This window comes from Nomascus leucogenys, chromosome 17, assembly GCF_006542625.1.
Source record: "Nomascus leucogenys isolate Asia chromosome 17, Asia_NLE_v1, whole genome shotgun sequence".
NCBI classification, from domain to species: Eukaryota; Metazoa; Chordata; class Mammalia; order Primates; family Hylobatidae; genus Nomascus; species Nomascus leucogenys.
In genome coordinates this window covers 2,423,590-2,448,616 of record NC_044397.1, presented here as the reverse complement: position 1 = coordinate 2,448,616, position 25,027 = coordinate 2,423,590, and the positions used below count along the sequence as shown (strand labels likewise).

At 38.5% G+C, this 25,027-nt stretch overlaps 1 protein-coding gene across 1 annotated transcript in view; it reads right to left on the bottom strand.

Moving 5' to 3' along the window:
* DNAH8 (dynein axonemal heavy chain 8) overlaps nucleotides 1-25,027 on the bottom strand; it is a 317,387-nt gene that overhangs the window by 183,030 nt on the left and 109,330 nt on the right. The window contains exons 28-36 of the mRNA XM_030796747.1: nucleotides 24,379-24,505; nucleotides 21,705-21,940; nucleotides 19,833-19,937; nucleotides 15,401-15,514; nucleotides 12,908-12,970; nucleotides 9,643-9,743; nucleotides 5,168-5,305; nucleotides 4,770-5,010; nucleotides 1,904-2,103 (exon numbers count right to left, since the gene is read on the bottom strand). Coding sequence (XP_030652607.1) covers nucleotides 1,904-2,103; nucleotides 4,770-5,010; nucleotides 5,168-5,305; nucleotides 9,643-9,743; nucleotides 12,908-12,970; nucleotides 15,401-15,514; nucleotides 19,833-19,937; nucleotides 21,705-21,940; nucleotides 24,379-24,505 — 1,325 coding nt within the window. The remainder of the gene's footprint in view (nucleotides 1-1,903; nucleotides 2,104-4,769; nucleotides 5,011-5,167; nucleotides 5,306-9,642; nucleotides 9,744-12,907; nucleotides 12,971-15,400; nucleotides 15,515-19,832; nucleotides 19,938-21,704; nucleotides 21,941-24,378; nucleotides 24,506-25,027) is intronic.

Sequence of the window (25,027 nt, the reverse complement as noted above, 5' to 3'; positions counted from 1 at the left end):
ATTCAAATGTAGAATGGGGTTTTTTCTGGGTACGGTCTGATGCCTGAATACAACTAATAACTTCCCTGAAAGCCTATGTTATACATGAAGTTATAAATGGAGTTGTACATAAATTGCTCTAAGGAGGTAGGTAATCCAGTTGTTCAGGCAGTAAGAGGCATTTTTCCCAATACTCAGTTTATACTGTTTCCCTGGCCACTGGTCGAGAGCTGAAAGGCAGTCAATATGCCAAAAACATCTTCCAAATAAAGACATGTAAACCAACATGGCATGGGCAGGCATTTAGGGAGATGAAGCAACTAGATAGGCCAAAAATGGTTCTGCACAGAAAACAAAGAGTCATCCTTGATGGTGTATAACTTCTAGAGATGGAAAAGGGAGATCTGAAATGAAATCGAGCATAGCTAGTTTCTGTCCTTTGGCCAGATACCTGCATTGTACAACTTTGTGTGGTCAAACCCACCATGGCCCATGAAGTCCCATGGAATCAGGGATCCACCAGGGAAGTGTCACAATCCAGGCAATACCTACAGCCAAGTCTCACCCAAGGAGACATACAGCTTCCTTCTGAAGTCATATCAAAGTAGTCCTAGAGATCCAGCACGTATGACTCACTACTAGGTCAGTCTGTGGTTAGTTCTGGAACAGGCGTTCCAGACCTACTTGGCACTGCAAATTTCTCTAGGAGGAGAATCTCCCAGAATGTGATGACTTCTTAGCTATCCTTATACTCTTTCTGGCAGGGCCTAGAAGTTTGTAAACATTGAGTTTACTAATACACAAATAGGTATTTTACTAATCAGGTTATGTCTAAGTAAGTATGAATTGAAGAAAGCCTTCAAATCCTGAATTTCTTGGCTGCAGACACTGCCCAGGTGAATCTACAGCCCTTCATCAACAGGTCATCATCCAGGAAGTCAGACGGCAAAATTTGCAATGAACCATAGGGCAGCAGTAGCCCATGAAGTCTAGGAAGTACTGAATATCCTGTGGTCATCTTTGCCAGGATTCCCTGAACGCAGAGGATGCATCTGAGGACCTTGACCTTTATAAATCCAACCCAGAACTCCCTGGACTGGCAGCTTTGTCATTATGCAAATATAAGACTGCCCCTGGAGCCAGAGGTCATGCAGGATGCCACTCACTAACCAGTGATCCCAACCTGGAAAAGGGATATTAGCTATTTCTTAGGTGTGTTCAGGTGAAGAATAGTTGAGGACTACTGCACAGTCAGCTAGAGGAATAGAGGTTGCCAGTGCCAAACACCTGACAGAATATTTAATCTGACTGAGTACTACAGGAATTTCCTAAAGCTGCACTCAAGATCATAGGCACCTCCAAGCTGGTCTGTAGTTCAATGATGAACAGGTGACCTCATTCAGGCCATAATGGTCTCAGGCTCTTTTCACCATAAAAAATGAGTCTCTAAGTAAGTGCCAAGCCTCTAATGGGTAGATTGCTCTAGTGGTAGATTGCTGTAGTGGTAGATTGTTCTCACGGGTGGCCAGCAGGCTTTTCCCGGGCCACTGGGTGAATGTTTGAACAAGATTAGCCAAGAGGTCAATGATGTCAAATCAGAGGAACAAAGGAGAGAAAAGATGAAATGAAGAGGTCATCTCAGTGGGGAGCCAAGACCTTCAGAGGACAAGCTGCCAGTCTGGGGAGGAATAATTAGGATGGGGCCCACTAGGAAAAATAGGGAAGGGGAGATGAGTACCATTAAAGAAGAGATGGAGGCCATGATTATTAGGGAAAATGGGCAGTTTGTATAGGAACAGACAAGATAACAGCAATTTAGTGCAGAATCCTATCCAATGCAAGAGCTTTAAAACTGAGCTTTTACTTAGAATTTTATAACCCTAAATATCCCATTTAAACCTCTCCCTCAAATTTATAAAATTACCTGTTGCTGAGTAAAGACCCTAAGACCATTAAACTATCCTCCATCAAAGTGATAATTTCTCCTGATTCGGTTCCTTTGAGCAGGAGCTCTCCTTTTCCTTTAAATGCTGCAAAACTCAGATTTTGGTTGGTCCAATTCTCAATCACCTGAGTCAGCTTGGCTTCGATATCCTTCTCCTTAATGGCAGATATGCAAATATCCTTTGAAGGAAAAGCAAAGAATATGTCATGATGTTTTCAACTACAAATTAAGTGCATCATCAAATCATAGAATTTTTTTTTAGCTTGAAAGGGACCTGTAAGTCACCCAGTTCATTTAGTCATTTTAGAGCCAAGAAAAGGCTTCACATCACTGTGTTGCAACTTGACACTAGAGCCTTACTAATTATTTACTAATCCCCGACTACTAATTATTTTTCTGTACCACGTACATGAAACAATGGAACTTAAATCATCATTTTTCGGATTATGTTTTCAATTGGAGCTTTTGGCTAAAATGGGGATAATCACAGCTGCCCTGTTTATCCCAGAGGTTAGCTATGAGAATCAAATGAGAATATACATGAGAGTCTTTTGAACTCTTTCAAGTAACATATAGATATTACTATGTTCCTGCCTGTTCTGGTCCTAATATGAATATCTCATTTGCTTAAGCATCAATTTTTTTTTCTTATGGGTTTTTCTATGTTTTTTTGAGAATACTTAATAAGAAAGACTCACGAAAGAAAATAAAAGTAACATATTTTCCCCACAATGCCTCAATGTGTGTTCATAGTTAGAATCACAGAGATGAAAAAGAATTTAAAGGTGTGAGATGCTTCCACAAATGATCTTAACACAAATTAGTGTGTAATAAATGTCCTAAGAATGATGTGAACCACGGTGATTTCTGAGGAGGAAGGCCTGTGCTGAAGAGGAACAGCTTCGTAGAGGAGGAGGTGAGGTTCCAGCAGAGGCTCTCTGGGAGGAAGAGGAAACTCTATACTGAAGGGAAGGCTTCCTTTAGAGGCAGTGAGTCCAGTAACAGCAGGAATCTAATTTGGCTAATGGTAAAGCATGTGTGGCTGAGCAACTAGACGTATCTGGGGTAGACAGTACTAAGACTCTGTTTTGTGTACCAATAGTCATTAACAGAATCCTGGAATTACTTGAAATTGTGTAATAAAGCACAGCCTACGAATGGCTATAATATTAAGTATAAAAACCGACTTATAAGAAGGAGATGGTCACCAAAGTGTTTCTAACTTTTTGTTTCTTGGTGATATTTACAAATAGGACAAAAATGCTTTGAAAGAAAAGCTTTTTGTGTACACATGTCGTTAAAAAGAGGTAGAGAAAGGCAGAAAACCCAAACCATGTATTTGAGAGATTTCTGGTCACATGGTGCATTTTCTCAACTCCAAAAACATAGAATAATGGATAAAATAATTTTTTAAAAGTAAGTAAAAAAGCAAACAGAGCCAGGCTTTAAAAAAAGATAAACATATCCATGAACCAAAAGTGGAAAAGCTATGCAAACCAGTTGGCGGAGCTGAAACACAGGCCTGAGGCCTGGTCACTGGGGCCAGGCCTTTGGTTCCCATGGGGTGAAGAAGAGTAAAAATGATCTATAGGAAAAGGAGTACCTGGGCTGGAGTCTAAAGCCCTCCATTCATAGAAGGAGGCTGAAAACACTGCCTCCAGCTGCCAACTAGGCAACTAGATTTAATGGAACTGTGGACCTGGGGGATGGGGTGACACAAAACCAGCCCCACAACCACAACCTGAAATAGGTCGGCACATTCCTGGATCATCACACCACAGCACAGCAGGGGATGGAGACCGCTATTACAACACCTGGCTCTCAACTTGGGGCTGAGGGGACATGGGCAGTGGAGGAGGCAACCGCAAGGCCACTAGACAAGGAAAACTAAGACACGAACAGACAGAGACAATTTTAACACATTATACAAGCCAAAATTTTTGAAATCCTGCCCATTCGAAATGAGTCCTCCCAGCCACCCCAATAAAAATTACAAAACCCATGAAAAAAATCTAAGGCTCAGATGATAGCCAACATAAAAAACGATCACGGCAAAAATTCAGTCCATGTGAAATTAATCTTAAAGAAGAATCTGAAAACATCTTTATGTTTAATTTGGAGTTGTTGAAGTATAGATAAAGATAGTATAGATAAAATAATATTGGCCATGAGTTGATAAATGTTAGAGCAAGGAGATCTTTACTTTTGTATGTGTTTAAAATTTTCCCTGATGAAAAATGTTTAAACAATTATGTTTAAAATGCTCAAAGAGATAAGCGAAGACATCTATAAATCTATAGATTTGAAACCTACAGATCTGGGAATAGATATAGATTTAAGACTGTAGATCTAAGAATCTACAAAAAGGACAGAAAATTTTTAATGCAAAAATGAAAAAAAAAACGTTGGCCACAAAAAAGAACCAATTAAAAATCTTGGAAAGGAAGAATGTAATAATAGAAAATTCTAAAAACTTTTAGACTGAACAGGAAAAAGCATAAAATTAGAAATTTGGAAAATAGTTCAGAGGGATTCGCCAAGAACACAATACATAAATAAACAAATTTTTTTTAAGTGGAAGTGCATTCTGGGGACAAGGAAGATGTATTGAAGGGCTTCAGAACAAATGTATTTCAAATAATGTATTTCAAATAATCATATAATCTCATTGAGTTATAAGATTATTTCATAAAAGTCAAGAATATTCAGGATCATTCCAAATTTTGAGGGTGCATTATAGAGGGCAATTAGTCCAACCTCTCATAAAATATCTGTACAACTCTCAGAAAACGAAAAGCAGACATTCTTTAATGGATCATTGATAAGAATGTATACACTTATGTACCTCAATATCATCCTTATTTTTAAGGAGTGGTGCTTCCATGATATTTCTAAGGCAAAAAGAATCAGATTCCACATCAAATGGGGTTCCAGTTAACTCGGAGATTCTATCCCAGTGTCTCTGTTTCATGGCCTTATTGGTCATCATTTCCAGTAGAGGACATGACTCACTGAAATCATCAATTCTCTTTTTGAGAGCCAAAAAAGCTTGCCAATCTTTAAGTCCTTTTGGAAGTTTACGACACCTTTCAGAAACAAAGAGAAAAAAAATATGCCACCTTCACATTTCTTTGAGGAAGGTTTTATGTATATACAGTAGCATATTAGGGAATAAATTAGCTTCTGAAATACCTATAGGATCCTAAGAAGATAGGCATTATTAAAAATTCCATTGAAACTCACCTGTTTTGAAATTCCAGCAGTTCTGCATTAATTTTTTCAATATCTACATCTCCCCAAAGTATTTCGTAATAACCACTAATACTGCCCATTACGGTGTCATACAATCCATACAGCTTCTGCAGCAAGTTGAGTTCTTTTCTGGGAAACAAAGTAACTAAGTTATCACATCATGTATAATATTTAATAAATTCCATTATTGGAAAGGCAGAGTTCATCCAATCAAATATTTCATACATTGCGTGTACAATGTCTTATGGATACCAAATGCATAAAACTATGTCCGTTTTCAATACAAAGACTTTGTTAAAGATCTGTCATTAAGGCCAAGTTTACTGCTCCCAAATATTCCAAATCAGACTATAACTTGGCATTAGCAAATGGTTTGATTATTTTGTAAAGAAAAAATCTTGCTATTTTTTAATGAGAAACTTACTATACCAATCATTGCAAACAATGTGACCAAAACTTAATAATAAGGTCATAGCTGTGGCTAAGATTTCATTTGACTTTTTTTTCTTTCAAATACAAGCTGGATTTTATGAGAACATTTCCCTTGACTAAGCCCTGATCTGCCTTTAAGACTGAGCTTAAACATCCTATTCCTACCAGAAGTTTTCCCTCATGTGGCCAGGTGTGGTGGCATGTGACTGTAGTCCCAGCTACTTGGGAGGCTGATGTGAAAGGACTGCTTGAGCCCAGGAGTTCAAGGCTGCAGTGAGCTATGATTGCACCACTGCACTCCAGCCTGGGCAACAGAACAAGATCCTATCCAAAAAAAAAAAATCCCACATGTGCCCAGATGAAGTTAACTGTGTTTAAAACAAGAATAAAAGGTCCAAGTAAAGGAAAATTCTTAAATGTGTAAAACACCAAATTGACCACTCAACAGAATTTGTGGATTCTCCCAGAAAGTCCTCAGTCCCTTAGTATACCCTAAGGTTCTACTGGATTCAATTTTAGTTTTCAAGTTTATTCAAAAGGATTGACACTTACAACTTTTATTCTTCATTAGAGATACTTCAAAAACCAAAAATAAATTTTGTAATGAAGTAAAAGTCATTCTATCATTTTATTTTATTTTATTTTATTATTTTATTTTATTTTTGAGAGAGAATCTCACTCTGTTGCCCAGGCTGGAGTGCGGTGGCATGATCTCGGCTCACCGTAACCTCTGCCTCCTGGGTTCAAGCGATTCCCCTGCCTCAGCCTCCCGAGTAGCTTACAGGCAGGTGACACCACGCCCAGCTAATTTTTGTATTTTTAGTAGAGATGGGGTCTCGTTATGTTAGTTAGGCTGGTCTTGAACTCCTAATCTCAGGTGATCCGCCCGCCTCAGCCTCCCTAAGTGCTGAGATTACAGGCATGAGCCACCGCGCCCAGCCCATTCTATCTTGTAATTACCATGTAGGCGTAGTAGATTTTACAAATCTAAGACACACTCTGCAATCTTAGTTGTCCTATTTTTCCAATTCTTGATTCATTTTTCATCATTCTTAGAATTATTTCATTACTACTTATTATTATTCTCAACTATGCTAAAAATGACTAAAAAAAATAAGAAAAGAGAATGATGACATTGCCTAAAGGGTAATGCAATAGTGAAAAAAAAAATGACTATTGCATCATCCTCCAGGCTTCTTATTGTATAACATAAAGCATTGCAAAATCTTTCAAAAAATATATAAAAAGAATGCCAGAGACACCATTTTTGTAGTCTTTCAATTTTCGCTTGTTTAATACAGTTTAATACAGTTGCTTTCATTTAGTACAGTTAAGAATTCAGAATTTTTATTTTCTACCTAAAAGGGTAAAAGAGAAGAAAATTGACAAAGATATGTGTTTCCCAAGTATTAAACAGGAAAGAGAAAGCAGCATTCCCTTTTGATGGTGAAATTGATTAATATGTGAAATCTCATACTATGTCTTCAGATGATGATAACCTAGATGAATTTTATAAAATCCAGTAATTTATAAGTAAACAATATATTTCCGTAGACTTCAATAGAAGTAAGGGCCTTATCATGCAACATTTTGCAACAAGAACCTAGACTATTCCATTTTGTGAAAAAGATAAGTGACAGTGTTCCTTCATTATTTATATTTACATAAGTTGTATTTGATTCATAAGTGGACAAATGTTGAAGTCAGATGTGTATTCAAGGAAATAGATGATTTAGAAATTTAAAATTTCTTGGAATTGATCATTCAAATCTAAAAGTAAAGTCTTCTATATTTATGGAGCAAAACAGATGACAGTCTTCTCTTTAAAAAATGATGACTGTCTTTGAGTTTTCAACAGTTTTGAGTCTTGACAATGGAAGTGCAAGAAAAATCAGAAGTAACGATAAGCCAGAGATCCATTGGAGATGATTTAAAATATGAAATCCATATTTACAACATGGATATGCTCCAGGTTCACACATGACAGCCGATGAGGAGTTAGTCTCATTCAATGCTGGTCCCCATTTTGTATATATACATCTTCAAACTAGGATATTACAGAATAAAAGTTTGAGTTTACTCTGCTTAAATTCTTATTAAATCTTCTAATAAAAGTGCTTCTCCACCAGACATGGTGGCTCATGCCTGTAATCCCAGCACTTTGGGAGGCCAAGGCAGGCAGATCACCTGAGGTGAGGAGTTTGAGACAAGCCTGACCAACATGATGAAACCCTGTCTCTACTAAAAATATATAATTAGCCGGGCATGGTGGCACATGCCTGTAATCCCAGCTACTTGGGAGGCCGAGGCAGGCGAATCGCTTGAACCCAGGAGGTGGAGGTTGCAGTGAGCCGAGATCATGCCATCGCACTCCAGCCTGGGCAACAAGAGCGAAACTCCGTCTCAAAAAAAAAAAAAAAGTGCTTCTCGGTTGGGTGTGGGTGCTCACACCTGAAATCCCAACACATTGGGAGGCTGAGGTGGGAGGATCACTTGAGCCTCAAAGTTCAAGACCAGCCTGAGCAACATAAGGAGACTCCTGTATGTATAAAAATTTTTTTAAAAATTACCTGGGCCCAGTGGCGTGAGCCTATAATCCCCGCTACCTGGGAGGCTGAGGCAGAAGGATCACTTGAACCACGGAAGTCGAGTGATTCCACCACTACACTCCAGTACTAGCAACAGAGTGAGATCCTGTCTCAAAAAAAAAAAAAAAACCTTCAAAGCTTGTCACCATTCTCACCATTCTGTAAAATTATTCATAAAATTTAAAATATCAAAATGAAAATGGTCTGTTGGTCCAGATGGTAAATGGTGATGATGATTTCTCTTGCTAGCCTGAGGGTGAACGCATTGGCTCTCAGGCTAAGTGCGCGTCACAATCACCCAGAGAGTATATAAAATGCAGATTTCCTAGGACCCAATCCCAGAGGTTCTGATTCAGTAAATCAGAAACGAGGGCCAGACATCTGCAATTCTAACACAATTGGCTAATGGATTACATTTGGAGAATGACTGTTTTAGAAAGAGAATACAAACCACCTACCCTAAATGGCCGAAGCATTCATTTCTCTTCAGAAAATTTCATGTCTATTTTCATGAAATTTTTATGCTGTGGCTTTGAAGGAACTCAACATAAAGTTATTTTCTAAAGCCAAGACTCTAATGAGCTAATACTATCACTGTATTAATGTTGCTTTTAAGGAGTTATATTTCAGATTCTTTAAGAATATTCTAAAATTCGATTGAAATACACTTGTTTATATGTGTGGTTTATAATCAATTAGCTTATTTGGCCTTCAATCTCAATAAATTCTATGTCTACCCAATGGGGAAGAGCATTTTACCACAAATGGAGTAAGAAGGCAAGGGGAGCCGGGCATGGTGGCTCACGCCTGTAATCCCAGCACTTTGGGAGTCCGAGGCGGGCGGGTCACGAGGTCAGGAGATCGAGACCATCCTGGCTAACACGGTGAAACCCCATCTCTACTAAAAATACAAAAAAATGAGCCGGCCGTGGTTGCGGGAGCCTGTAGTCCCAGCTACTCGGAAGGCTGAGGCAGGAGAATAGCATGAACCCGGGAAGCAGAGCTTGCAGTGAGCTGAGATCACACCACTGCACTCCAGCCTGGGCAACAGAGTGAGACTGTCTCAAAAAAAAAAAAAAAAAAAGGCAAGGGGAGCCAGGAGGGGTTATTCCTCTAAATAAACAAAAGTTACTCAAAATTGCTGTGCTTCTGCATACTCATTGACACTATGCAAAAACAGTCAAAAGAAAAAGTAAAGCATAGGCTAAATATAGACCATGCATGCTCAAAATTTTAGCAACATATTTTCTACTCCCCCAGAACATTTCTTTTGTATAGGAGACTGTGTGTCCAATTTGTCAGGAATAGCTGGAATAAGGAGAATATTCAGCTGTGCTCCAAGCTGTGGTGTCCTCTGCATGATAAAGGATTTAATGGTGACATGATTCTTCTAATAGATAGTATTTAATTATTTGCATGTAATACTTGCTTATTTTCTAAACTTACCTGGTTTTGTGTAAAACCTCATAGTCAGTCACAGGCAATCCAAAAAGTTGTTCACCAGATGAATATGTAACAAATTTCCTCCACAGATCATCGAAACTGGCCTGTAACAAAGGTTTTTAAATTGTACTAAAATCTAATTAATTCAGTAGAATTAAAGTAGAATTTATTTTCATTGGGATAAAAGCTAGGTTGCGGTTTATTAAGTAACATCTATAAAATAAGGATTTGTGAAGCAAATTTATACTGATACTAAGCTATCAGAGGAAAAGTTAAACACTTAGGAAAGTTCGCTTTCAAGCATTCTAAAAGCATTCATTTTATATAAAATTATTTCTTCTTCTTCTCCAGAAGGCCTATATTTCGAGTTCCCATAAGTACATCTAAAAGTAATAAAGCTGCATTTTTAAAACGCTACAATTCAGGATTTTTCAGTAATTTAGACTGGCCATCTCTATCCTACAGGGTTCAAATGAGCAAAGTGTTACTCTAATCCATTCAGTCCTGTTTTCTCTACATGCAATGAAGAGTCTATAAAAAAGAAGATCCAATTTTAACACCATTTGAAATAATTCTAACAACTTAAATCAGCAAAGTTAATGCACATGTCTTTTAATTTTTCCTTTTGAATTGGAATTTGAATATCCTATATTTGGGATGCTAAATATTAGCAATGTTCAAAGCACAAATGCCAACAGAAGTAACCCATCTGTGAGGACATATGAGCACTCTGTGTAAGTGGTACAGCATATTCCCGAGAACCCTAAATTCCCAGGCCTGGAGAATATCCAGCATCAGACCTCACAAGGCTTAGACAAAAATACAGATCTGACAGATACGTTAGTATATTTTACAGGACCCAGATCAGGAAGGCACGAAGATACCAGGTGAATTCGAATGAACTCTTAGTTTCTAGAGGGCAAGTGCCATATTTTGTACTTTGTGTATTCCTTGGTGGTTAGCATGGTGGTTATTCGATAAATGTACTGAATGAAGAGTCCATGGGACTGGCTACAAGTAACATAAAAAGACCCACAGCATCAGCTGAACAGGAATAAAGTTATCAGCTTTGTCAACAGGCCAGCAGGGTGCCCAAGAACTCCCCAAAACACATATGAATTTGCATGAGACAGCACCATCAGGACCCAAGGCCCAATATAAGGCACCTCTACCTTTGCACATCCAGCCTTTGGCACCTGTTTTTTTTAAGGGGGTTGGAGTACACCTCATTTTGAAAAGGGTTGTGTCTACAAATCTGACCTCAAGTCACATATCCCAGCGAAGTGCATGGCAAACAGCCTGTTTGGCTCACACCCCAAGGCACAGGCAGAACTGAAGGTACAGAAAGGCAAAAGATGTGCCCTACATTGTCTTTTTTTTTTTTTTTTTTTGAGATGGTTTTGTTGTTGTTGTTTTGTTTTGTTGGGTTTTTTTTGTTTTGTTTTGTTTGAGATGGAGTCTTGTTCTGTTGCCCAGGCTGGAGTGCAGTGGTGCAATCTCGGCTCACTGCAACCTCCGCCTCCCAGGTTCAAGCAATTCTCCTGCCTCAGCCTCCTGAGTAGCTGGGACTACAGGCACATGCCACAATACCCGGCTACATTAGCAACCACACCTCTGGCTAAAATCTTGGCACATAATGTCCCAGTTGCTGACTAATCAGTTGGTTTACATCACATGCCCTAAATTTTCTCTGCAAACTTGAAAACAAGGTCATCCGCTCAAACAAGCCCCAAAGCTACTCCTCCTCCCACAAGCCCTCCTTCGATAAATAGTTCTACCTTCATCAATATGCCCAAGTTGGAAACCTTTAACTTTTTCCCTCAAACCAGGTTTCAGGCCTGTCAATTCTGCTTCGTTAAGAAACTCATGATCCATCCAATTTTCTTCATTATACAGGTGTCACTTGCTTGGTCTCAATCTTTACAATTTCTTGCTTTTACTACCAAAACTGCCCTCAGTTTGATCTTCCTCTCTCCAAACCAGTCTCCACATTAGTACCACTAAAAATCTTTAAAAAACACAACTATTTTAAAAATTCAAGTATGATCATATCACTTCCTGCTTAGAACCCTCAAACCCTCAAGATAGAATTCAGACTCCTTATTATTGCCTACCGGGCCCTCCACTAGTGCTCACTGCCCACTCTGTCACCTCGTTCCTCATCACTATCCTCTTTAGTACTGCATCCCAAAGATACACTACCCTACCCTACACTCCTTACATCTCCCCATATTGCCCTACTAGTTTCCTCTCTGCCGGCCTTTGTATGAGCTGCAAATTCTGCCTAACTTTCTTTTTCCCCTCCTTCTTCCCCTGGCTAACTCAAATTAGTCCTTCAAGATGCAGCTTAGATTCTTCCTCTTTCAGGAAGCCTTCTCCATCTGCTCCAACAGCCCATCTGTTTCCATTACACCAGTTTCCATTACACAATTTCACATACCTAGGTCACAGCTCTCATTGCACTTGCAATTTTCTCTCTAGCTTGCTATCTCTCTATCAGATTTTAGCAGCTTAGAGGTAAGAACCACTTCTTAATCAAATTTCTCCTGAGCAAGCCACACAGTAGGCATCTGATCTTTTTTTTTTTTTTTTTTTGATTACTAAGAATGCAGGTGGGAAAGGAGACATGAAAAGAACATAACCACACTATTCAGCCACTGTGGGAAACAGGAAAAAGAGCAGGAGCAGAGAATTGCTTGATGCTCCTGAGGAGGAAGTTCACATAGGAATCCATGAATTTGCAAAGTATTAATCCATGTGGATGTGTGAACTTTCTCTAGATGCGCTCAGCAATCTGAGTGTAGAAAAAGATGGTGAATGGTTGGCCTGATCCAATGAGTATTGTACAGGCAGAGGAGAGAGGACAAAGAAGTGGGGAAACTTAAAGAGATGGATGCAAAAGGAAGACAAAATAATGAATACAGAGGAAAAACATTTGCCAATATTTAAAATATTTTTTGATAAATTTTACTATACTATGATTTCTTATTACTTTCCATATCAAATGAAATGCTTAGAACTAAAATAAGTTACATACTTAAGTCGAAAATCAGTCTTATTCTCTAAAAATACAGAGAGCTGTTCTGTGGAGAGGAGCATGGAGGGAGACAGAGGAGTCAATTGCATCATTTAGCAGATTAGAATACAATTAAGGTCTGATGTATTTGAAACACAAACTTTTCTATTATAAAGTAAAACCTCCATCTTTCCCTAAAATCATTTTTTAAAATTACACACTGTCAATGTAACAAAAAAAATGTGGTTTCACCTGAAATATCTGTAGCCTGTTGCTAGCTTCTTGGGGTGGTATATTTGGAACCATGGGTCCTTCCTGTAAGGAAGAATATAATCTCCATTTTCATTCTTAATCATATGTATTTGTCAGTTTATTGGGTTTGTCTATTATTTCCATTTAAATAAACAAGCATTATTTTTAATTTAAGTGATTTAATTGTGTCCTGTACTTGAAGCTTTTATTTCTAACAGTTTTATTGAGATGGAATTCACATTCTATACAATTCATTCATTTAAAGCGTACAAGTCAATGATTTTTAGTACATTCACAGGGTTGTGCAACCATGACCACAATCATTTAGAACATTTTCATCACTCCATCTTCCATTCATTTTTAAAGGACCTTGACACAGCTAATAAAAAATGTGACAAAATTACATTCTGTATGGAGTGTGTATCCCAAGGGCTCTGCCAAATTTCATTTATGATTACAAATGATGATGCTGTTTGTGCATTAGAATAACTGATACAGAGTTCTGAGAACATCCTCTTTTTACTGATTATTCAGCCCAATATGGAAATAAGGACACACGTAAGTTAAATATTTGGAAGAAGCAGAAAACAGTGTCTGGTGGCTGTGAACCAGAACACAGTTGCAAAATAATCCTCAAAAACAGTCCCCAAAATAAGTAAAGGAATAGAAGAATTTATAGCAACAAATTAAAATAAAAGGGGCTACTCCCAATGGAAAAATGAAGGCTATTTACATGGTCAATCATGATATGATGGATATACTAAATAATAGACTAGATTCCCAATATAAAAGTGTTTAAAAAGTAAACTGAGGCACAATATTTTTTTTAAGTTTATCTGAGCACACAGCAATTCATAAATTGGGAGCCTCCCAACCAGACTTGGTTCAGGGTCTCCACTGCAGCAGGCTTTTACAGAGTGAGTACAGAAGTAATATAAAGAAAACATTTTATTGGTTTCACTTATAAAGTTGTCTTCTTTGGTCTATCCTGCTGGGAAGTCCCCAGTTATATAATTACGGGCTTGTTTGCTGCTTCTGATTAGTTGAGCTGTTTCTAATATAGGCAGTTATAAGAAATAGTGCGTTCAGATTTGCTTATGTCTGCAAATTGTGCAAGGGTAAGGTAACTTAAGATGCCTGACTGGCTGTGTCTGTTCAGGGATTCTTCAGACCTGGTCTCCATTTTAAATTTACTTTAACAATAGAATGAGGGTGCAAATCAACAGATATGTTCAGTACATGTTAAAAAAAAAGCATTATATAAGTGACTGGCTGTGTCTGTTCAGGGATTCTTCAGACCTGGTCTCCATTTTAAATTCACTTTAACAATAGAATGAGGGGGCAAATCAACAGAAATGTTTAGCACATGTTAAAAAAAAAAGCATTATATAAGTAGCACCAAGGACTTAAATCATCTTATGAATACAGATCCACTGTGACCACTAAAAGAAAGAATATTTCAGAGGAACATATTCAGTCTTGAGTTTAACTTCAAGGTTAACATTATCAGTCAGAATACCAGTTTGAGTAGCATACGGGACTGACCCAGTATGACATCTATTATTTATTCTCGGGGACCTTTTTGGTTCTCTAAGAGTTAGTGAGAATGCAAAATCAATGGCATAATATCCTGGTATTAGGCGTTTATAGTTTCTCACAGCCTTCCAACAACTATATTACATTTTCTACCATGAGAATTCAGCCCCCGAGAAAGGACAAAACCAGACCCTTTGTTCCTTCCACAGTCTCCAAAGTTGTTGCTCCTTTTAACAGTACAATCTGTTTTCTTTCTCTGTAAAATTTGCTTAAAGCAAGCTTGCCCAACCCACGGCCCACAGGCCACATGAGCCCAGGACAGCTTTGAATGCAGCTCAACACAAATTCATAAACTTTCTTAAAACAATGTGAGATTTTTTCTGCAATTTTTTTTTTTGAGTCACAGTCTCACTCTGTTGCCCAGGCTGGAGTGCAGTGGTACGATCTCGGCTCACTGCAAGCTCCGCCTCCCAGGTTCACGCCATTCTCCTGCCTCAGCCTCCCAAGTAGCTGGGACTACAGGCGCCCGCCACCATGCCCGGCTAATTTTTTTGTATTTTTAGTAGAGACGGGGTTTCACTGTGTTAGCCAGGATGGTCTCGATCTCCTGACCTCGTGATCTGCCTGTCTCAGCCTCCCAAAGTGCTGGGATTACAGGCATGAGCCACCGCACCCAGCCTTTTCTGCAATTTTTAAAAGCTAATCAGCTATCGTTAGTGTTAGCATATTTTATGTGTGGCCCAGAAAAATTCTTCTTCTTCCAATATGGCCAGGGAAGCCAAAAGATTGGACATCCTTAGTTTAAAGGATTAGCTATCCCCTTTTTCTGATAGGTGCAAATACGCAAATACAGCCACTTACATGCGACATACCTATTTCTCCAGGGTTCATCACTTTCATTTCATATAAACATATCACAGAACATTTCAACATACAGCAAGAAAATACTTAAATTACCAACTCATATGCTTCTGCAAAGTTTATCACATCCTCACGAAAAACTTCCACAGACTCAAGCAGATTGCTTTTAAACTTTGGCTGCACTTGAACTAGGTCCTCTTGTACCGAAACCTACAATAAAAAAGAATACTCAACCTGAGAGTGAAAGTAACATATTAAAAACAAAAATTACAATCCTATTCCAACAAGTTTGTTATCTCACAGATATCCTATATGAACAAGAGACTGTTTGCTTGTAATAAAATATATTAACAACCCAAATGTACCTACAGGAGACTCAAATCATTCTAGCCTGTGACTCAAGAGGCAAAGCCAATTTCTCTGTAACTGCTTCTGGTTGATCCAGTTCAGGCCATCGCTGTGACATGGGAGAGAGATACTATTACTGGCATGGTCTGGGTCACATGTTGTCTGTGGGGCCAGGCCAAGACCTGGGATTAGCAATGTCTAATAAGTTCACATGCCTGCAGTGGTTGGAGCAACTTCCTAAAAGAAAGTGCTATTACTCTAGGTATTAAAAAAAACAGCAAATACCCTACAATGGTCCTGAAATACTCTGCTTAAACCTTCAATAATAATTGCCAGCACTTAAATAATGGCTGCTATCTGCCATGCTCTTTATATATGTTAACTCTTTTAATCTTCGTAACAACCCTATGCAGAAAATTGTACTATGCTAATATGATTACCATTTTACGGGTGAGAAAACTGAGGCACAGAGAGGCTAAGTAACTTCTCCGAAGTCCCAGCACCAGTATCAGGCAAAGTCAAGATTCAAAACCTGGCTGTGCAGTTCCAGGGCCCCTGCTCTTAACTGCTCTCAACAATAGCAGCTATCTTTAGATTGGAACAATTATTACCTCAAGTTTAATGGTGACTGTAGTATAGAACAATCTATCTCTGCTAAAGGATGGTTTAGTGGGTTTAACACTAACCATTGAAGAGATAGAGGAACAACCTAAGTGAGTCTTTTTTTTTTTTTTGAGACGGTGTCTCACTCTGTCGCCAGGCTGGAGACTGGAGTCAGTGGCACAATCTCAGTTCACTGCAGTCTCAACCTCTGGGGCTCAAGTGATCCTCCCACCTCAGCCTCCCAAATAGCCAGGACTACAGGTGTGTGCTGCCATGTCCAGCTAATTTTTGTAATTTTTGTCGAGACGAGGTTTTGTCATGTTGCCCAGGCTGGTCTGGAACTCCTGGGCTCAAGTGATCCACCCATCTCAGCCTCCCAAAGTGCTGGGATTACAAGGTGTGAGCCACCATGCCCGGCCATGAATCTTTTCCATTGAAATAATATCAGAAAATTGGGTTTCACTAAACCTCAACAGAGATTTTCTATTTCTTTTCTAAGACTCGCTCCTCTGACTAACCAGCAAGAGGAGTAAGCTATTAGTTAATATTGGATATGAATTTAAATAAACATGAGTTTATTTCTTTCAAAAAAGTATTTAATATACATTACCTCAAGTAAGCCTCACAGACACATAAAAAAATTAGCCTTCCTAAATGACCCCAAGAAGAAGTTGAGAAACAAATGTTATTAACTTGCATAAAATCATCCAATTGACTGGTAGTAGAGCTATAGTCACAAGCCGTGACCTCAACTTCAGTTTTGTGTCTCCTTGCTGTTGTGTCTTGCTTCAGTATAAGTGACAAATATTTCCATAAATAAGAAATGTTAAAGCCAATGTCCAATTTAATTAATATTCAATAAAATTCAGTGTAATTAAAGAATGTAGGTCATCCTTTGGAGTTCTTTTTTTTTTTTTCTTTTTGAGACAGAGTCTCGCTCTGTTGCCCAGGCTGGAGTGCAGTGGTGCGATCTCGGCTCACTGCAAGCTCCACCTCCCGGGTTCATGCCATTCTCCTGCCTCAGCCTCCTGAGTAGCTGGGACTACAGGTGCCCGCCACCATGCCTGACTGATTTTTTTGTATTTTTAGTAGAGACGGGGTTTCACTGTTTTAGCCAGGATGGTCTCAATCTCCTGAACTTGTGATCTGCCTACCTCAGCCTCCCAAAGTGCTGGGATTACGGGCGTGAGCCACCATGCCTGGCCCCTTGGAGTTCATTTTTAATGTCTAATTTTGGTGTATAAATGTTTATCAGCTTCAAAAATGCTTAGAGAAATTTATAGCTGTCAAGCTCTACATTAAAAGAAAAAAAATCTCAAATCAGTAACCTCAACTTTGCAAATGAAACAAAGAAAAAATTAAGCCCAGAGCAAGAAGAAGAAAAGAAATGATAAAAACTAGAGCACAAATAAATGATAGAATAGAAAAACAACAGAGAAAATCAACAAACCCAAGTTTTTTATTTGAAAAGACAGACAAAATTGACTACCTTTACTTAGACTAAGTAAGAATAAAGGAGAGAAGATGCAAATTACTAAAATTAGGAATGAAAAAGGGGACATCACTACCAGCCTAACAGAAATAGAACGGACTATAAAGACACAATCAGCAGAGTGCACAGGCAACCTAGAAATGGGAGGGGAAAATGGAGAGTTGTTGTTTAAATAGAGTATCAGTTTTGCAAGATTTTTTGCAAGTTCTGGAGATTGGTTGCACAACAATGTGAATATACTTAACACTACTAAAATGGTTAAGAAGGTAAATTTTACGTTACGTGCATTTTGCCACTATTTTCTTTTTAAAGCTTAGCACAAAGCTACTATAATCAAGACAGTGTGGTGCTGGCATAAGGATAGACAATAGATAAAAAGATAGAATTGAGAGTCTGAAATAACCCTTACATCTATGATCAATTGATTTTCAGCAAGGCTACCAAGACAATTTGTTGGTGAAAGGATAGTTTTTTCAGTAAACAATGCTGAGGCAACTGGATTATCTACATGTTTTTATATGAAGTTGAACCCCTAACTTATACAATATGCACAAATTAACTCAAAATGTATCAGAAATCAAAATTTAAGTGCTAAAGTTATAAAACTCTCATAAGAAAACATGGGAGTAAATCTTCATAACTCTAGATTGGGCTATGGTTTCCCAGATAACATACCAAAAACACCACCACCACCACCAACAAAAAGATGAACTAGACTTCATCAAAGTAAAAAACTTTATGCGTCTGGCCGGGCGCGGTGGCTCACGCTTGTAATCCCAGCACTTTGGGAGGCGGAGGCGGGCGGATCACGAGGTCAGGAGATCGAGACCACGGTGAAACCCCGTCTCTACTAAAAATACAAAAAATTAGCCGGGCGTGGTGGTGGGCGCCTGCAGTCCCAGCTACTCGGAGAGGCTGAGGCAGGAGAATGGCGTGAACCCGGGAGGCGGAGCTTGCAGTGAGCCGAGATCGCGCCACTGCACTCCAGCCTGGGCGACAGAGCGAGACTCCGTCTCAAAAAAAAAAAAAAAAAAAAAAAAAAAACAACTTTATGCGTCAAAAGACACCAACAATAAAGTGAAAAGATAACCCACAGAAGAAGAGAAAACATTTGCAAATCACATATCTGATAAGAAACTTGTAGCCATAATATATAAAGAATTCTTACAACTCAAAAGTAAAAAGACAACAAAATTTTTAAAAATCAAGCAAAGGATTTAAATTCACATTTCTCCAAATAAGATATACAAATAACCAATAAAATGGCCACATGAAAACGTGCTCTCTCATTTGGCATCAGGAAAATGAAGTTCTCACACATGGAAAATATGGATGAACTTTGAAAAATTATGTTAAGTGAAAGAATCAAGTTACAAAAGACCATATATTGTATGATTTAGTCTACATTAAATGTCCAGAAAAGGAAAATCCACAGAAACAGAGAGTAGATTAGTGGTTGCCAGGGCTGGGGCAAGAGAGAGAATCAGGAGTGATTGCAAACAGGCATGGGGTTTCTTTTGGGGGGTGATAATGTTTTAAAATTAGATAATGATGGTGGTTAAGCAACAATGTGAATATACTAAAAAACACTGAATTGTATGCTTTAAAATGGTAAACTTTATGGTATGTGTATTCTATCTCAATAAAGCCATTAAAATAATTTACAGTCTCACATCGCTTGATGATGGTAATAGGCTGAGAAATGCGTCATTAGGTGATTTTGTCTTGTGTGAACATCATTGAGTGTACTTACACAAACCTAGAGGGATAGCCTACTGCACACCGAGGCTATATGGTATGGCCTATTGCTCCTAGGCTACAAACCTCTACAGCATGTTAATATACTGAATGCTAAAGGCAATTCTAGACAATGGTAAGCATTTGTGTGTCTAAACATAGAAAAGGATCAGTAAAAATACGGTATTATAATCTTATGAGATCACCATTGTATATGCAGCCTGTTGTTGACTGAAACATTGTTACATGGCACATGACTGTATATTAAGCTTTAAAAATGTATAAAATACCTTTTTTTTCTGGAGATAGTGACTTAAGAAAAAATAATATAGTTAAATTCATACTTACAGCTTTGCTCTGCAATTTATTGAAAGAATATCTTAAGGTATCAACTGCTTCTGATTCTTCTTTGGTTACTTCAACTTCAAATCTGTTTAAAATAGCATAGGCTTCCTGCAGGATGAAGTTGGAGTTTAGAAATATGACAAGGGAAAGCCATTGCCAAATGATTTAGATGCCTTCTAGAAACACATTCCTATGTCTTAGAAGAAAACAGTATGTTCTAGAAAAGTGGTTTCCAAAATTAAAAGTGTATAAAGAGCACCTTTAGATTCTGACTACCAGATACTAACTCTGGATCACAGGCTCTGAAATCTGCATTTAGTAAGCACCTAGGTGATTTTGATGGAGATGTGTATGTCTCTCTTTTTCCTCCTTGACCCTGTGTCAACACCACATAAGATAATTTCTCAGACTGTATTAAAACAGGGGTTGACTATACAAGGAATAGAATGACATGATGTGGGAGATACTCCAAAGAAAAGACACTTGAATGATCCAAGGGATGACCAGTAACTGTCTTCACCAAAAAAAAAAAAAAAAAAAAAGATATGGTAAAGAATTAAGCTTCTGCAGTCAGGGAAAAATTGATATAATAATTTATTATATCTTGAAGTCTGGCTGGTCAGCATCCAAAATCCCCAAATACCAAGATTTTTTTAAAGCAGTAAAAGTATAAAGTTCATTAGCTACCGAAGAGTACAAACTCTCAGTGGGTTCAAGAAAGCATAAAACAATCATAAATATTGGGTACCATAAAGGGGTGGTGTCAATTCCCTAGATATTGCAGGCAATGAGGCAGTGCATTGCTTATAGACAACAAAACAATAATAAAAAGAATCAAAAGCCTGATTTTTATCACCATCTATCAGAAATTCTAAATAATATTAGTCCTAAAACATTCTAAATATTAGTAATAGACAAACTCACCAAGGCTATCCAAGTCCTGATCCCCAAAGTCTGTGAACATATTACCTTATATGGTAAAAGGGACTTTGCAGATATGATTATGTTAAGGAGCTTGCTATGGGGAGATTACCCTGGATTAACAGGCGGGCCCGATGTAATCACAAAAGTCCACATAAGAGAAAGAGTGTGGCAGGAAAGTAGGTGTGAGAGAAGACACAATGACAGAAATGGGGGTAGAAGTGATGGCACCACTGGAAGGGAACCATGAGCCAAGGCATGTGGGCAGCCCCTAGAAGCTGGAAAAAGGAGGGAATGGATTCTCCCCTACAGCCTCCAGGAGCAACATGGCCCTGCTGACATCTTGATGTTAGCCCCATTAGACCCATTTTTGGACTTCTGATGTCTAGAACTGTAAAATATACAATCTGTGTTGTTTTAAGCCATTAAGTTGGTGGTGATTTGTTATAGCAGCAATAGGAAACTCATACTGTTTCCTAAAAACATCTTCCATTGATCTAAGTTCCAGCAGTTTACTATGGAGCCTGAGGGAACTGTTTCTGCCATACTGCCTGTGGTACACCACCGGTCATGAGTGAGACCTATAATTGGTTTCTAAGGCAAGCCAAAGATATTGGGAGAACTTGCCTAACATGTTGGGATTGACATGACAAGGGACAATTATTTCTTTCCACAAAATATTGGTGCCAATATCAAAAATTAAACACTACCTACCGAAATATAGCATTATTAATATATCAATATTCCTTTGTATTACAACAGTGTCTTTTGTATACTGTTCACTGTTGATAATTGCCAAAATTCTCCCAAAGACATCAACATCAGAGACGAGAAATAGGGAGACTGTGCTACATAATAGATGAATACGTTAAAGAATCACTTTCTTAGTGTGTCTCTATTTCTTTAAAAAAAAAAAAAAGCATTCCAAGAAAAAAAAATGCAATCATTTCTTACTTCAATTGGTCCCAAAGTCATGTCCATTTGAATTTCATTATCACGTATGCAAGATAAGGCTTCCATTGCAAATCTGACATCATCTAAGTCACGAATAGGTCTAGATAACTTTTTCAAGTATTCATTAATAAATGCTATCATGTCTGACATTTTCTTTTTGTATTCTTCATTCAGATATCGACAGAGTAACATCTTCCATGCCTTGGCCTCGATGGATAAGGCCAATTTCATTGGCTCTGATGAAGACAAGATGAGATTAAATTAGAATATAACTGGCATTCTGAAACTATAAGGGCATCTATAATTGCTCTGTCCAATTCAGTAGTCACTAACCACATGTGGGTTTTGAACACTTGAAATGTGGTTAGTATGAATTACATGTGCTATAAGGTTACTAGATTTTGAAGACTTAATTCCTGTCCCCACAGAGCATGTATCCCCGTGGAGATGTGCATGAGTTTGACACCACAGCCCATGGGGGAGCATTTTTGAAATTAGTTCTGTTCTGTGTGACCCTTGCACTTCTTCTGACCATCCCATTAGCGGCCCTCATTCATTCCTGCATTTTTCTCGAGGGATCCCATGAGGTGGAGTGAAACCTATTGTTTTGTCTGTCAAGCCGTGACTTCACAGGTTTCTTGCTTTTCTAATCCCCACATCATCCACATGGTCAGAGTATCCATCTACCCTGACCCTGGACCCTGGACCTAGCCAGTTGTCCCAGGTCAACATGACCTATATTATGGACCAATCAGAGTCCTTTTTTGAGAGTTTGAAATGAGGCTTGAGGAGGAGCCATGTAGTCTGGGAAGCAGAAAAACTCATGCACAGAGGGAATAAGAAACAAGAGGCAGAGAGAAAGAACTTCCTCAGCTTCCTATACTGTCCCTGCTTCTGGTCCATTCTGAAGGCTCAGCTGCACCCTGGATTCTGGGATAAACCTTTTCTCCCTTAACATAGCTCAAATGTGTTTCTGTTTCTTGAAAACAAAACAGCTCTAACTAGTCAACTCTGCCTCATCGATCCTTCCCCTTTTACCTCTCAGTACCCCTACACTCCCCAATTCTGCCAAGCTTGAAACATGGCTGCTCTGCTCTTACCTTCCAACCATTAAACTTAGAGTCCTGTGGAGCTGAGGAGAAAGCGTGGCCCGAGAACAACCATGCAGCCAGTCTGGTGATTGAGGCTGTGAGATCATATCTCATGAGATCCCCTGGGGGACCCTTTTCCCTCAGGCCTTGGGGATTCAGCCCACCCTCCCCTTTCTTTATAACTACCATCACCTCTTCCATTTTTAGATTCCACTCTCCAAAAACAAGCTCCCCAGCCCACTCTATCAGTATACTACAGTTGCTTTTGTATTGTGGATCATAGTGCTAACCATTATGAGGAGACAAATGTGAACTTTTAAAAAATAATAGAGTACAGTTTCCAAAATGCTACAGAAGTTCTTGTAATTATTGCCGCTGATGCATAGTTTCTGATTTCCAGGTAGATAGTCCCCCTTAAGTACTTGTAATTCTTTGGTACTTGTGATTCTTCCTCAGAGAATCACAAGTACTTCCTGGTAGATATAATAATAATATTTAATATTTATTCAACATCAATCATACGCCAGGTACTATGCTAAGCGTCTCATATAAAGCATTTCGTGAGGTGGATACTGTCATTTTCATCAGCAGAGGAAATGGAGATTAAAGAGGTCAAGTAACCCAAGTGGTCAAATTCAAGAGCCACAGTTACATTAACTTCTTGATAACAGACCTGAAAATCTACTTAAGGTAGATAATGGATGTAAAATACCTCATTCAAATATTGTCTGAGAATAAAATCTTCCCACAAACTTAGGATAAGACTGATTGTTATGTAACCATAGTAACAATGAGCCACCACAACCAGCTTTAAACCCAAACCATAGACCAAGTCAACATCAGTTCTCATATGTGTGCAACCCAATCAGTGCCAGGCCCTTTCTTCTGAATATCAACTAGTCAAGAAAGACTTACTCCAATTAACCCGCCTCTGAGTGCCAACTAGCCTACAACAGTCTCACCTGAGTAAGCATCCTTCTACAGATGATGTCAACCTGTCTACGTCCATAGTCCTTCAACTCCATGCTGCCCAGACACCCTGTATGAGACCAGCAGTCTGCCCTGCCAGGGACACTGTGCCTGACCAGTACAGCTCTCTGTCACTACAGCAAGCAATAAAGTCGTCTTCGTATTTCAAGCATTAATGATTGTCTCATAATCCTTTGATACTCTAATCCCAAATGGATCAACTTCTTGGCAGACTTCAAACTGTTTGACTCCCATCTCACGTATACAAGCCCCTCCTCACAGTAACCTAAAAGAGAATTTCACCTATAGTTTTAGATGTTTGACTGCCAGTGGAGGAATCGGCCTGTGTATGTGTGTATAAAGAATATCAATAGCCCAGAACTATTTAACATTTATATTAGATTGGTACAAAAGTAATTGCAGTTTTTGCCATTACTTTTAATGGTATAATAATATTATATTTTGGTATAATACTATTATACCTTGGTATATTATTATTATTATATCTTGGTATAATACTATTGTACCAAGATAACTTAATAACTGCTTGCTAAATAAAGTAACACTTCATGTGAAAGTATAGATACTTTACATAATAAATATTTTAAAAATACCTGTATGTAATTCAAGTGCTCCTACAACAATAATAGGCTTCAACTCATCAATCTCCTGTTCAAAAGTAGCATAGTGTAAAATTTCTGATCTGATTTCAGTTAGAGAGGGGTTGTTAGCCAAAAATTCCTGTGGTAAGAAAATAGTCAATATTTTAATTTTTTAACAGTATAAATCTTACCATAGTTACATTAGAAAATTGCATTTGCTCATACACTTTTACACTTCTGTGTGCAATGGGGCCAGTGGCTGGGTAAGAAATAGGGTGTCCACCAGGAAGCGAGGAATTTCACAGTCTGCAGGGTATGGTTATTCAGAGTTCTAAAGTTCCCTTGAGTCTCTAACCGAAATACAGCTGGGTCTACAGAAGTGTGACGCACCCTTGAATACCTAGCCTTTAGTCCGTGGTGGCACATAATTGGTACTCAATTGTTTAAGGAAATTGAACAAAATCTGTCTGAGCCTCAGTAATGTCAATTGCCTCAGTGTGTCCATGTGAGAATTACACCAGCTAGAAGGTGACAGGTGCTTGGTATTTATAGATTCTTGGCCTCTGCTCATGAGTTCCTGTCGTTATCCCTGGTATTTTCCTGATCCACCCTCAAGAGTTAGAGACAAACAAAACCCCAACAACATCACAAGTAGCGGAAA